Source organism: Pleurotus ostreatus, assembly GCF_014466165.1.
Source record: "Pleurotus ostreatus strain PC9 chromosome Unknown scaffold_3, whole genome shotgun sequence".
Lineage (NCBI taxonomy): Eukaryota > Fungi > Basidiomycota > Agaricomycetes > Agaricales > Pleurotaceae > Pleurotus > Pleurotus ostreatus.
Window position 1 is genome coordinate 2,792,775 of NW_023503158.1, and position 13,731 is coordinate 2,806,505.

The window sequence follows — 13,731 nt, forward strand, 5'->3', positions numbered from 1 at the left end:
CGATACGCAGGACAATTTATAATCGCGTCATGAAGCATATATTCCTGCTAGAGATATATGTAATACAGACCATAACGTGCATTGCTGTTGTCAATCTGTATTGCTTCTAGTGAGTGAGTATAGCCTGTATGGCAGTTGTTCAATCTTGATCAGTCTGGTCGCGAGGTCGGTATTTCAATCCGCGATTCTCCAGCTCGGTCTCAACATCTTCGGGTATTCGACCCTTGACTCGCACTGCGTACATGCCCCGTACATATTTTGCTGTAATCATCGAATTTAGTCCGAGTAGAACGAAAGGGGGAAAGTCCGTGGCTTACATGTTCTTTGCCATCTTGCTACCCAACTATGCTCAGGATCCATTACAGCAATCACGCCGTCGAAGTATTGTGTCGTGCATGCTGCTATCCGGTCTTGCGACCCCTTCATCTGGTAACAGTGCCAGGATCAGCGAATGAATAAATAAGTATGTCTGAGTCGCGTACTTGCATAATTTCTTCGCAGTTTGGGCAGCCGTCTCGTCGGAAAGCAGCGGGCATCATTACGATAGAGCATAGCAGGCAAGCTCGGAGCTGCTTTGACCTTGCTTGGGTTGGTATATCAGCGACGGGTGCGGACATTTTGTAGATGCGCGGAGAAACTTGAAGGTGAGCGCTTGAGCGAGTGAACAAGTCGAAGCAAGCGACCTGCATTGAGCGCTTAGCTCGGCATTTAGGCTCATCGCCGGACCACAACGTCCGCCATCGAATTGTCGAATTGTCTGGTAAAGCTCGCGTCCAGGGAAATACTGTGAACGGGAAGACGCATGCCAGTGACCCATGTTGGTCAGCAGTTACTCTCAGGTGCGTTCATCTACAAGTGAGATTTCGTGTTCGTACGCTAACTTCAATGCACAAGGTGCCGCGTCGGGGTTCGGCATGACATTTTGTCTACAACCATGTCAGTACACTGGAAGCATGTGGAGGAGAGCCTGTGGACTTGATATCTGATGTAGTGGACCTGCTGAAGACGCGTATCCAACAGGGGGACAGTGCATTTGGGCCTAGGTGAGTTGTACTCCATACGCTCCTCGACCGAGCGGGCTGAGACGGAGTTTGTGCTCAAGGAAGGTGCCACGGATATTGCCTACGGCACTCGAGGTGGTACACTCTCATGGGGTCCTAGGCTTGTGGAGGGGAACTACCGCCTCCCTGTTACGGTCAGCACCTTTCCAATCAGCTGTTGAGATGTATTAACGGAAACACTACAGGAATGTTCCAGGGATCGCACTGTACATGACTTCCCTTACGCAACTACGTACCGCAATGGCGAACTCCCCATACTTTGCGCGTACTGATAACATCCAGGCTACGGGGAACGGTTCCGTCCTTCCCAAGATATCTACACAAGGGAACCTTCTTGCAGGCGCGGTCACCCGGGTCGGGGTTGGTTTTGTCTTGAACCCTTTTTCTGTCGTAAAAGCTCGATTCGAGGTGTGTCCCAGATCAGACCTTCTTTCGAGCTTATCATCCAATACTCTATGACAGAGCGACATGTACGCATACGAGTCTCTCACGGGAGCGTTCCGGAGCATCTCGCGACAAGGGCCCTCAGAGTTCTTTCGGGGTGTGCTCGCATCGTCGTTGCGAGATGCGCCTTATGCCGGGCTGTTCGTCGTGTTCTATGAGGCGATAAAGCGCGAGACCTGTGAGTCCCACCCTGAACTTTAGCATGCGGCTTAACTTAGAAGTGCAGTATATATGTTTCCATCAATGTCAAGCACCCAATCAGCGGTCCTGCATAGCGTTGCTGCTGGTTCGGCGGGGGCATTAGCAACAATTTTAACCCACCCGTTCGATGTCGTAAAGGTCTGGTGGTATTCTGATGTACCCTTTTCGTCATAAGCTGACTGCGTAATAGACCAAGATCCAAGTACGCAAGGAAGAACGATACCACGGGTTAATGCGAACGGTGCGGACAATATGGGCGGTAAGCAAAGATAAACTGTGTGGCGTAGAAGAAACACTGACAAAGAGTCAATATATTTTCAGCAAAGAGGAGTATCTGGATACTTCGACGGCGTGTCCCTCCGAATTGGCCGGAAAGTGCTTAGTTCAGCAATAGGCTGGGCGGCCTACGAAACGCTGCTCATGTTCATGCATCGTGTTCGCCCAAAGACAGAGCAAGAGCAGTAAGACGAAGGGAAGACGACCCAAAGAAAAAGTAATTGATATAATCGCACACGTTTCAGTCCTTTTCTGCGTAAGCGAGCAGATGCTCTTCAATCTCCTCTTCGTCCATTATACGCCATAATCCCTTGGTTTCTTCCTCGTCTTCATGCGAAGAGCAGATTCCTATCTCGACTTCGCCCGGCTTGTAATCGGTGGAGTGTACAGTAGACATAGCTTCGATGGCCATCTAGAAACACTTAATTAGGCATGTTAACGTTAACTTACGGTTCAGATAGATCGCACCTCAATAACTTCATCCCTGCTGAGTGACTGACCGGCCTTCGCTGGATCATCAGCACCTCTTCCGTTATCCAGCTTCTTCCATTTCTTCTCAAGGTGATTCATCGCCTCTTGATGCTTTTGTCCGGCAGCCGTTGCGTGGAAGCCGACGAAATATCCAGCGGGATCAAGACGGAAACATTGGGGGCCAACTTCGGGATCTATACCGATGATGATCATGGCTAGAAGAGCCCATCTGTTAGTCAAAGATGTTATCCAAAGTAACAAGCAGACGCACAGATTCCCAACGGACGCATTCCAGCCCTTTGCGTATACACTTGATTAATGTTCGCCAGTCGTCTTGAAAGAGCATCCGGGGTGATTTCATATCCATACTTGTATCGGAAATCGGCTGCTTCTCTACGAGCCCTAGCAACTTGGGCATGTGCATCCGCTAAAGTCGACTCAGCGAATGCAAGATTATCCAGTGGAGTTAGATATAATACCTGTGAGACCGGTCATCACACATCCGATGGTGGGCGTTATGCCAAACAGATGGGTGACCGTCGACGCGTCGATAAGCTTGTCCTACCACACCTCGCGTTAACAGGTCCATTGATGCAGAGAGATGAGCGATCACGTACTGCCACTTTGCGCTGGGTGATCACTACCGTCGTGTCCTTTCCCCTGATGGCCACGGCAGTGTGTCCCGAGCCCGAGATGGCTTTGAAAGCATATTCTGGGAGATGACAAGTGTTCACATATGGATTACAACTTCTGGCGTGGATGAGACGAACCGACTTGGTACAGTCTCCCTTCAGGAGAGAATACAGTGAGATACCTGTGACAACGAGCTCAGTTATCACTTCCAAAGAATCACATCAAGGACAACACCTATCGTATGAAGTTCGCGACATGGAAGCTAATGGCAGAGGTGGTACGCGCAAGTCAGTCACGCGGATTTGTGTCACAGCAAGTCACGCACACCAACGCGATTGTGACGGGCGTCTATCAAATATTTCTCGACCAAATGCCATCATAGCCTTGACTCGAGTCGCAGTATCGCATCTACGAACGGTACAAGATGAAGGAAACCGTCTCGCACCAAGCACCAAAAGTCATGTACGCGATACGGCTGCGTTTGAACTGAAGGATTGTTTCTGACCGGCGAGGATAGAAAGAAGTTGCAGTTTAGTCTGCTTAATGCACAGGATACGGTGAAGATCTCAGAATTCGAGGTGACCCATCGGGATCTGTACACGCCAATAGACCGACTGCCTGTGAAGGATGGGGTACTAGATCGTCGTTTGGTGAGGTGCTCGGTTGCTTACGGTGCGTAGACCACTGACCGTTATATTTAGGGTACAACGGAGAAGGGAGCCTTCTGCGAGACGTGTGGACAGTCGTCAGTAAACTGCGTTGGGCATTATGCCTATATAAAACTAGTTGTCCCGGTCTTCCATATCGGATACTTCAAACATACCATTGCAATCCTACAAGGTATATGTAAAGTAAGCATGATGTGTCCATCTATGTCGTTGTCACTCATTCGTGTGGAAGACCTGTGCTCGTGTACTACTAGAGGAGCCCGACAGACGTATATACCTGAAGCGCTTCAGACGTCCAAATCTCGAAAATATCCAACGGCAAGCACTCTGCAAGGCCGTAAATACCCTGGCCCGTAAAGTCGTCTATTGCCCGTATTGTTCTGCGACGAATGGAACTATCAAGAAGGCCGGGGCTTTGAAGATCATTCACGATAAATTTCGCGCGAAGAAGACGGCCGAAGAGATGGAACGGTGGAAGAAAACCTTTGCAGCCGCCGTGGAGGCGCAAAAGGAGCTTGGTTTATACCTCAATAAAGCAGTACATGAAGACATGAATCCACTGAAAGTGTTGGACCTATTCCGACGGATATCGGACGAGGTTGGTCGAAACTCGTATTCCGTTCTGTACCTATTGACCTAGAATAATAGGATTGCGAACTTCTTGGTCTGCGTCCAGAATTCGGACGGCCTGAAGAGTTCTTATGGCAGTACATCTCCGTCCCTCCCGTTTGTATACGGCCATCGGTAGCACAAGACGGCGCCTCCAACGAGGATGATCTCACAGTAAAGTTAACTGAAATAGTCTTCACCAATGCCTTGATCAAGCAAGGCCTCGTCAAAGGGGCTCCGACGGCCCAGTTTATGGCATGTTCAACTACCCCGCTCAACCCCACTTCCTCTGACGCGCCATCCATTAGGAACAATGGGAATTCCTACAACTGAGTGTCGCCATGTATATCAACTCCGAACTTCCTGGTGTACCATCGCAGCCCGGTCAAAAACCCATTCGTGGTTTCGTTCAGCGTCTAAAGGGGAAACAGGGTCGCTTTCGTGGCAATCTTTCTGGCAAACGAGTCGACTTCTCTGGCCGTACTGTTATTTCTCCCGATCCGAATCTGCGCATAGACGAAGTCGCTGTCCCTGAACGTGTATCCAAGATATTGACCTACCCAGAAAGAGTTACAATTCATAATATCGAAATGCTAAAGCAGGCGGTCCGTAACGGGTGCGATGTTCATCCGGGAGCCAATTTCGTTGCCAGAGGGGATAACAAGAAGTTCTTGAAATTTGGGAACCGTGCTGCAATTGCTGATGGGCTGAAATACGGCGATGTCGTGGAAAGACATATTATCGACGGTGATATTGTTCTATTCAATCGTCAGCCGAGTCTGCATAAGGTGGGCTGCGTCTAACCAAGCCTTTGATATTTCACTGATCGTCTGCGCAGTTGTCTATCATGTGTCATCGTGTGAGCTGTATTCCAGTCTTGTGCCCCGTACACCTGATCAACTGGTTCTCCAGGTTAAAGTCCGCCCTTGGCGATCCTTCAGACTCAACGAGTGTGTCTGCGGACCGTACAATGCCGACTTCGATGGGGACGAGATGAACCTGCGTGAATTTCAATTGGCCGTATTGACTGATGACTACCATACTGAGATCTGTTGAACAGATGTACCCCAAACAGAAGAGGCACGAACGGAAGCATTGGAGTTAATGAGTGTCAAGCACAACTTGGTCACCCCTCGAAACGGAGAGCCAGTTATTGCCGCAATACAGGACTTCATTACTGCGTCATACCTACTTTCAAGGCGCGACGTGTTCTTTGACCGAAGGCAGTTCACCCAGATATGTTGCTATTTCGCCGATGCGAACCTTCAAATCGACATTCCGCCTCCGACTATATGGAAGCCTGTTAGGTTATGGACAGGGAAACAAATCTTCAACGTGCTCATGCGGCCGAATAAGAAGTCCAAGATCTTTGTGAATGTGGAGTCGAAGTGCAACAAGTGGGAGGAAGCCAAGGCCGAAAACTACCCGTCGCGGATGAAGCTTGTCAACGACATGTCCCCCAACGATGGTTGGCTTGTTATCGTCAACAGTGAGGTTATGTGCGGTGTTATGGACAAGGCGATCGTCGGAAGTGGAAAGAAGAAGTCGATTTTCGGTGTCATGTTGCGGGATTATGGGCCCCATGAAGCTGCCGCCGCTATGGGCCGGCTAGCGAAACTATGCGCTCGTTATCTTGGCAAGTTGTCAGATATCATCGTATCTCGAGTCCTGCTCTGACATCCTGCTTCTTTACAGCGAACTTCGGCTTCTCTTTGGGCATTAACGACGTTATCCCCGGTCCAATTCTGTCTATGAAGAAAGACGAATTGGTAGAGAAGGCATACGCTGATTGTCAGGACCTGATTGCGCTAGCCAAGAAAGGGAAGTTAGAAAACAAACCTGGCTGTAATCAGGAACAGACCCTGGAAGCGATGATATCGTCTGTCCTGTCCAAGGTCCGTGAAGCCGTCGGAAACATCTGTATGAAGGAGCTTAGTCGTCACAATGCACCCTTGATCATGGCTACCTGTGGATCAAAAGGTACACGCAGGGCTTTAGAGGTCCGAGCCGCAAACTAACATATCCTAGGTTCGGTCATCAACGTATCGCAGATGGTTGCTTGTGTTGGGCAACAAATTATCGCTGGGCATCGTGTCCCAGATGGTTTCCAGGATCGCTCGCTTCCACATTTCCCCAAGAAGTCCAAGGAACCTCCCTCGAAAGGATTCGTCCGCAATAGTTTCTACTCCGGGCTACGGGCCACAGAGTTCCTGTTTCATGCCATTTCTGGGCGAGAAGGTCTAGTCGATACCGCCGTCAAAACTGCAGAAACCGGTTACATGCAACGGCGGCTTATGAAAGCTTTGGAAGATCTGACAACGCAGTACGACCTGTCGGTGCGGAACTCTACCGGAGGCGTTGTTCAGTTCACTTACGGAGACGACGGCCTGGATCCTGCGTGTCTTGAAGGTGACGCGCAACCCATCGAGTTCCAGCGGGCGTGGAGTCATGCTATGGCCATTGGCTCTAGAACGGGTCGTGGACTCCTCCCTTTCGAAATTATGGAGATAGTCAATGTGCAATTTGCAACTCGCCGTTTCGTAGAAACCTGCCCTGAAACATATATGGAGACCGTCCGTACTTTCATATGGGATAATGTGGCAAAGAAACTCGGGGATATGCGCCAAAGCCGTGGTATGTTCGAAGCGCTAGAGAGAGAGGGCGAGTGGGACGAGGACACAGATCTCTCTATGGGAGCAAGTGGTGCGTAGAATTGGATTGCTCAGCGCGTATCTCACCTTCGTATAGATTCGGAGAAGGCTATCGTCGACAACAAATCTAAAGTCACAGAGTCTCAATTGCTTGCTTTCTTGAACATATGCTGGGTGAAGTACGCAAAAGCAAGAATAGAACCAGGTGTGTCCAGACACTCCTTACAATGCCTTTATTTTGCTTAATATATCAAGGTTCGACCGTTGGTGCTGTCGGCGCCCAATCCATTGGAGAACCGGGGACTCAAATGACGCTGAAAACTTTCCATTTTGCTGGTGTCGCATCTATGAACGTCACACTTGGTGTTCCTCGCATAAAAGAGATTATCAATGCCGCCAAAGTCATTAGTACCCCGATTATCAGCTGTCGACTCGTTACTTGCAACAGCGAACCCTCGGCCAGAATCGTCAAGGGACGGCTAGAGAAAACTTTGTTGGGTGATGTAAGTTAGCGTTCTGCGGACCTTTTTGACGGATTGTTGATGGACATCAGATTGCGAGTGTTTTGGAAGAAGCTTGGGCCCCGGAGTACACATACATTGGTATCATAATTGATACGCAGGCTATAATGAAGCTCCAGGTACGTTGTATCTTTGAAAGCTACGCTGGCTGTGATTAACTCGTCACAGCTGGAGCTTACATTGGATGACATCAAATGGGCCATTGTGGCTCATAAAAAGCTGAAAATCAAGCAAGAGGTATAATTTCATACGTCGTAGAGCCTCGTATTATCAACTCATAAATTCACTATAGGCCATTACCATGATACCTCGGAGAAATCGTCTGCGCATCTATGTAGATGGACAAGACAAGTTCTATCGTCTTCGCGAGTTCAAGCGTAATCTCGCTGCTGTAGTTGTGAAGGTATTGCTTATTACTTATAGCTGGCTGACCAAACTATCTGACCCGAAGCCTCGTTCATAGGGTGTGCCGACTATCGCGCGTGCGATCATCAATATCAAGGACAAAGATGATCATAGGGGAAAGAAAGGTGATAAGGAACTTCTTGTCGAAGGATATGGCCTTCAGAAATGTATGATTACCGAGGGTACGAAGGCATCTTTCCTCCGGAAAATATTTGTTCATGGGATCCTTGCAGGAGTTATTGGGGAGCAGACGACTTCGAACCACGTTATTGAGGTGGCCCAAGTTCTTGGAATTGAGGCTGCTCGAAGGACTATCATCAATGAAATTCAATATACGATGAAGAGTCATGACATGATTATCGATCCACGACATGTTATGTTGCTGGGAGACGTGATGACATACAAGGTATGTGGCAGACCCGACGCATTGAATACTTGCAACTCAAGCGTACTTCTACTAGGGCGAAGTCCTGGGCATCACTCGCTTCGGTGTCGCGAAAATGAAGGACAGTGTCATGATGCTCGCTTCTTTCGAGAAGACCACCGATCATCTCTTCGACGCGTCAGCCTACGGGAAGAATGACAGTATCGCGGGAGTGTCTGAAAGCATCATCATGGGCAACCCGGCGGCACGTTGCGGCACGTCAATGTGAGCTTCTTCAATAATCTCCGTAGCCTGTTTCCCGCTTACTGTGTTCTGCAGGCCGGCCTTGTATTCAGTAGCCCCTGCCCTCAGCAAACCGAGACCGCTTTTATTCGAGGAATCTATATGACTACTATTTTATTGCATCTATTCGTCTGTCATTGGCCGCATGGACTCCTGGAGTGCACGAAATCACATCTGTTGTAGCTTAGCTATATTCAACACGATTCAAAGCCAGTGCTTGTGGCTTGAAATCTGCTTGCACAACCTCGGTGATCATGATCGACTAAGAGTATGATCGCCGATCGATCTGCGTTTTGGATCGAGCTGGATCTACTTCTAGGTAGGATGTCTTCATCCAAGGCCCTTGACAGGGAGTGCGTTCTGGACTGGAGGCCCATGCCCTGCCCCGGTGCTGCGGATGACGATATACCGTACGCAGGGGAGGGAACGTTGATACCTCAGGCTCATGGTGCTCTCTGGCCCTTCTTCCATGTCCAACGTACTTCGGCCCAGACATCCGGATGTTCACCGGTCGGTGGAAATGAAGACAGCGGTATCGTTACGTTTATAGAACTCAATGGTCGCTGCGTAGGGCGGAATGCGGAGGTAAACAGTCCATGGAATGTACTGGAATCGTAGAACGCCGAAGTTGTTGATGCAAAGTCAAAGTTGATGCCTATCTCGTCGTCATTGACTTCGAGGGAGTGCACGCTGCGCAGCCTTGTGCGTCAATAACACGTTTCTTTGACGGAAGGAAGATGATGCCTAATAGCTGGAATGGTGTTAAGGCGGGTCCACATGGCTGAGGCAGCCATTTCGATCGGATCAGCAAGACCTCGGGCGTCCTTGTCTCTTGAAGTGCCAGTTGCGATGCTGATCAACTTGTCATGAGTCGTAATTCTGGCTTCGGAGGTGACATTACACCATTGACCGAGGAGAGAATAGTTTAGCGCTTTTGCCGGTGGCTTGGTCAGCGGTCATAACGGTGAAATCGATGATGTACCGAGGGAACTTATGCTTGCAGGTGCATCTTAACATCACGATGTCCCTGTACCGCAGCTAAAATGCTCAGCGGGCGACGATGAGTGGTCGCCCGTTGGGTTTCTGAGGGGTTCTGACGACATTTCAAAGATATCTTGGGTCAGGACGAAGAATCCAGGATTTGGACAAACAATCCGACCGGACTTAGTGATGTTGTCTTCCTCAATCCCGGGTTTCTCCACTGCTGCGTAGATGAACCCGAGGCAACGTAGCTGCTTTGACCTCGTAACCGACGATGCGCAGCTCGGACGAATATTCGAGACGACGATACGACCGCCCCCGCGGCAACGAAGACTGAAGTACTGGAGTTCTGGCGGCACTCTACATCACATCACCACCTGGGCGAGCTACACTGGACAGCTGCGTCTTCTTTCGGGCCAATTCCGGCATCGCTAATAGCACACCTTGGTGCCAATGAACAATGAACGGAGCTGAGTTGGACTTGGGACTTGGGTGACTGATGGAGTACTGAATAAGCAGTCAACGAGTATGGAGAAGGTACCCGGCTATGTTACAGAGCGGGCCGGGGGTGAATTTATCTCAGCGACGAGCGTTATCGATGCATGGAACAACTTTGAGGTCTGACATGTCGTAAATTGACAATGTTGACCAACAGGGGAACAAAGGAGGCGGGGGTAAAGAGACGAGACTGCTGCAAAGGCTCACTCACTCAAGATATATAGCCCATCGGCCTGAGTAAAGGCCATGGAGGAGAGCTTTTCAGTTATCGAGCACTTCCCTTCCTAGTTGGTGGCGCCTGCGGCGTGCGCAGTTGACGAGAATGTCCTATATTTCCCTTTCTGGCGAGTAGGTCCCTGACATACCCTCAAACGGTCCTTTCTACGTCACCAAAGCTCTGCGGACGGACGGCTTTTTGACGAGGTCCATGATCGAGCGGACGTGATTAATGGATTTCCGTGGTATTATGATGTAAGGATGAGGTTATTTTAATTGTCGAATTGCCAAGTCCTTCCTTTCAATATATTGCGTTTAAGGGTTGGTCTGTTGGTTTGTTGATGGTGGGCGCGATGTAGGCCAGTAGTGGTATCCTCGGGCCCTGCTCGACGCACTGCGCGCGAGATAACGACTACGGGATGAATGGTCTTGCAGCAAATTCCGAGGTCACAGAGCAGCGGCGGTCGCAGTAGGATCCAGGAAGTTGGTAGCCCCGTCACGGTAAATGCGACTACGGTCCAGTGATGCACCTACGAGGGTCCACATACTATAGTTAGGACTGCTGCGTGCGGCGTACACTCTGCGCTCTTCGTAGCCAAGCCCACGGAATGCGAACTTACAAACACTAATGCATGCAATGAACCACGGCAACGATGAACAATGGATCGAGCGTTGCTCACAAGGGTAAATTGTGATCCACGGAACGAAGAATGAATAATGACGATAAATGTGCGGATGCGGGCGAACATACGGATACGGTATGTACATGCGGAGGAAGCGCAAGAACACAGACAGAGTCAGAGAGTAGGGTATTAGCAAAGCCCTAGTAGAGATGTGCGTAGTGCGTAGCTGTAAAACTAGAAAGGTGTCGAGGGCAATCCAAGGGAAGACAGAGAACACCGAACCAAAACCAGGCGACCAAGTTGCCCTAAGAGTTATAACGCGCGCGAAGTGGACTTGTCCGCTGCGAGGAGTGTAACATAGCCACTGTTCATGATCAAGCGTCATCTCCACCTTTGCTGCCTTCGTCCGCATTGCTTCTGGGCCCGTGGAACCCGCCGCGCGTGAGGCCAGCAGCTGCGAGCCCTCTTGCCGCAAACCCTCCTCGGCCCCTTCCACGCCCTCGGTGAGGTTCCCCACGAGCTTCACGATCTTGCGCTTGTTTGACTTCAGGTGTCGTATCCTTGAGTTTCTATTACAAGACATGTTAGGTGCGCTGGTAAGTGAGAGCGAAATGAATCATCAAGTACCTCCGCGTGTTTCTCAAGCCCGGCTTTCATAGCTTCTTCGTCCCCGAATTCAACGTACGCAATCCTTTGGCTACGACCAGGGAATGGCGCGGGGATGGTCACGCGAGTTATCTAGGTCACCGGTCAGTCATTTACAATGAATGCAAGTGAATCAACGAGAGATCTCACCCCTCCTTTAGCTTCTCCAAAAAAGTCCCTTAACTCAGGTTCCGTAACAGCAACGGTCATTCGCATGAAGATAGTCCACGGATTCCGTTCGCGAGGTTTCCGGCCTGTAGGTGTACGAATCCCCGAGCTAGGTTCGGTACCAGGACTCTTAAGGTCATCGATATCCTTGATTGCGTCTGCTGCCGATGCCTCTGTTGGTGCCCGAGCATCAACATCGATAGAGGGAGCGTCCGTCTTGTCCTCGGAGCCATCTTTCTCAGCACGATCCTTCTCTGCCTTCTCTGCCCGTTCCTTATCTTTACGCTCCTTTTTATCTTTCTTTTTGGCCTTCTCCCGCTCAGCTCTATCACCTACTGGCGATGATGCATTACCAGGTGATGAACCGTTGACTATAGGCGTAGATGACTCTTTAGGGGTACCAGGGCCGGTTCCACCGCGGTTGAATTGCTGTGGGGGAGGGGTGGGTGCAACAGATTTGCGTTCGGCAGGCGTCGAGGAGTCTATCGGTGGGGCAGGAGTGGCAACTTTTGTAGGCGCCGACGTGGAATTAGCGTTCGTAGCCAACGGAAGGGCAGATGTAGATGAGTTTGGCGTAGGTGCTACTGTAGCCGACCGGCGGTAGGCATAATTGAATCCTAGAAAAAAACCGCCGGTGAAGATCCATTGGTTGCTTAGATGAGGATCTACGCATACCTTGGCTCTTCAATTCAGCACTAATCCTTCCCTCTTTGATATCGAGAATAAGCGTTCCATAGGCTGCGTCGCAAAGATTCCAGTTCCAGCAGTTTTTCCATGCAATCTCGTCGCCTGCTGCGGCTGCGGCCGCCGGGGAGGGGCCTGCCACTGGATCAAGAGGAGGAATCCTAGCGACAACGCTCAGTGCTTTGTCCAGTAGTATCCGTTGGTTGTCATCAATGACTTTGTCGACCTGTCCCTTTACGCTGTCCCACACTTTATCGAACGCCTCCTTCCCAGCTTCAAGTTTGGCACGGAAGCCTTTGAAGTCGTTTTGCACGCTGAACTCGTTGTACGATGTTGCGTATCGGAAATGGAGGCCGGCAGACATCGTGAGATCCGCTTTGAGCACCAGCGCGAGCTGCGCCATGATCCCCTCGCGTCCAGGACTCGCATGCGTGATCAGCAGCCGTGTCTCAGATTGATCGTATACCCGCTGGGCCGTGTCCACCAGCTCTCCAATCTGCAGGGCAGTCGTCCACATAGTCCCTTGTCCTCCGGCTATCGTCGCGTTTCCCTCCCCGTTATCAAACATTTTGTGAGCAACAAGCGCGCCACCCAGACCCAGCAAACGCAGCTTCACGCCACCCACATCCAGACAACGCGTCGTAGCCTCGTCGATTACCGTCAAGTTCTCGATATTGTATGACCCCGCACGAAACTTTTCAAGCACTGACACGTCTTCGCACGCACCCCATACCGTGAATACCGGTACTTCCAGTTTTATCTGCCCAGAGAGCAACAGCGGGAATTCGGACAAGAGGGAGACATTGACGGTCGAACGAATCACAGACGGAGGGTTGTCGGGTAAAAGAAGATGTGTACGCTGTGCAGAAGGAATCAGAGGCGAGTACATCGTAAGGTGGCGCAGTGTCCGGTCATTTATTCTGTCAAGGCTCGCCGATTCTGCGACCGTGTTATTTGTTAGAACTACTGTAGACACAGTAGTACGCACCAAAAAAGCCAAAGTCTCCCGTATGAATGATGGCTTTCGCATTTGCCTCCCTCGCCAATTCATTCAAAGTTGAAAGGTGACCGCGAATGTCTGCCAAACATAGAATTCTGCCAGAGAACGTGTCCAGAATTTTTGTTTGCGTGTTGACCTGAGCGCGAGGATTCGGCGAGGCCGCGGGCCTGGTCGAGGTCGAAGTTGGCCGTGTCGTGGGTTGCATGGTTGTCGATGAGGAGGATGAGGAGACTGAGAGTTTGTTTTTTGGGCGACAGATGGAACTTCGGCTATTTCCGATTACCCCTATTTTGCGTATGGGCGCACCGA

General features: G+C 50.3%; 5 protein-coding genes across 5 annotated transcripts; 2 read left to right on the plus strand and 3 right to left on the minus strand.

Annotated features, from left to right (window-relative positions):
* Nucleotides 1-139: 139 nt before the first annotated feature.
* Nucleotides 140-617, minus strand: SPT4 (transcription elongation factor spt4; the record flags this gene model as incomplete). The annotated part of the gene is made up of 3 exons (XM_036775116.1): nucleotides 140-261; nucleotides 318-426; nucleotides 483-617. The coding sequence occupies 3 exons, from the start codon at nucleotides 615-617 to the stop codon at nucleotides 140-142; spliced, it is 366 nt and encodes a 121-aa protein (XP_036633618.1).
* A 185-nt stretch (nucleotides 618-802) lies between these two features.
* PC9H_005553 (uncharacterized protein) lies at nucleotides 803-2,171 on the plus strand (the record flags this gene model as incomplete). The annotated part of the gene is made up of 9 exons (XM_036775117.1): nucleotides 803-839; nucleotides 895-936; nucleotides 992-1,043; nucleotides 1,103-1,195; nucleotides 1,247-1,469; nucleotides 1,524-1,683; nucleotides 1,732-1,844; nucleotides 1,897-1,965; nucleotides 2,028-2,171. The coding sequence occupies 9 exons, from the start codon at nucleotides 803-805 to the stop codon at nucleotides 2,169-2,171; spliced, it is 933 nt and encodes a 310-aa protein (XP_036633619.1).
* A 52-nt stretch (nucleotides 2,172-2,223) lies between these two features.
* Nucleotides 2,224-3,343, minus strand: SCL1 (Proteasome subunit YC7alpha/Y8 (protease yscE subunit 7); the record flags this gene model as incomplete). Its single annotated transcript, XM_036775118.1, has 7 exons — nucleotides 2,224-2,394; nucleotides 2,451-2,668; nucleotides 2,725-2,880; nucleotides 2,933-3,014; nucleotides 3,071-3,165; nucleotides 3,224-3,267; nucleotides 3,321-3,343. The coding sequence occupies 7 exons, from the start codon at nucleotides 3,341-3,343 to the stop codon at nucleotides 2,224-2,226; spliced, it is 789 nt and encodes a 262-aa protein (XP_036633620.1).
* A 167-nt stretch (nucleotides 3,344-3,510) lies between these two features.
* PC9H_005555 (uncharacterized protein) lies at nucleotides 3,511-8,713 on the plus strand (the record flags this gene model as incomplete). Its single annotated transcript, XM_036775119.1, has 19 exons — nucleotides 3,511-3,548; nucleotides 3,604-3,736; nucleotides 3,788-3,937; nucleotides 3,987-4,352; nucleotides 4,403-4,537; nucleotides 4,672-5,151; nucleotides 5,202-5,222; nucleotides 5,276-5,366; nucleotides 5,424-5,990; nucleotides 6,059-6,343; nucleotides 6,392-7,066; nucleotides 7,112-7,219; nucleotides 7,270-7,517; nucleotides 7,568-7,654; nucleotides 7,704-7,772; nucleotides 7,828-7,938; nucleotides 7,999-8,346; nucleotides 8,402-8,589; nucleotides 8,644-8,713. 19 exons carry the CDS (start codon nucleotides 3,511-3,513, stop codon nucleotides 8,711-8,713), a joined length of 4,170 nt encoding a protein of 1,389 aa, XP_036633621.1.
* A 2,586-nt stretch (nucleotides 8,714-11,299) lies between these two features.
* PC9H_005556 (uncharacterized protein) lies at nucleotides 11,300-13,627 on the minus strand (the record flags this gene model as incomplete). The annotated part of the gene is made up of 5 exons (XM_036775120.1): nucleotides 11,300-11,494; nucleotides 11,553-11,663; nucleotides 11,721-12,355; nucleotides 12,414-13,361; nucleotides 13,411-13,627. The coding sequence occupies 5 exons, from the start codon at nucleotides 13,625-13,627 to the stop codon at nucleotides 11,300-11,302; spliced, it is 2,106 nt and encodes a 701-aa protein (XP_036633622.1).
* Nucleotides 13,628-13,731: the final 104 nt, after the last annotated feature.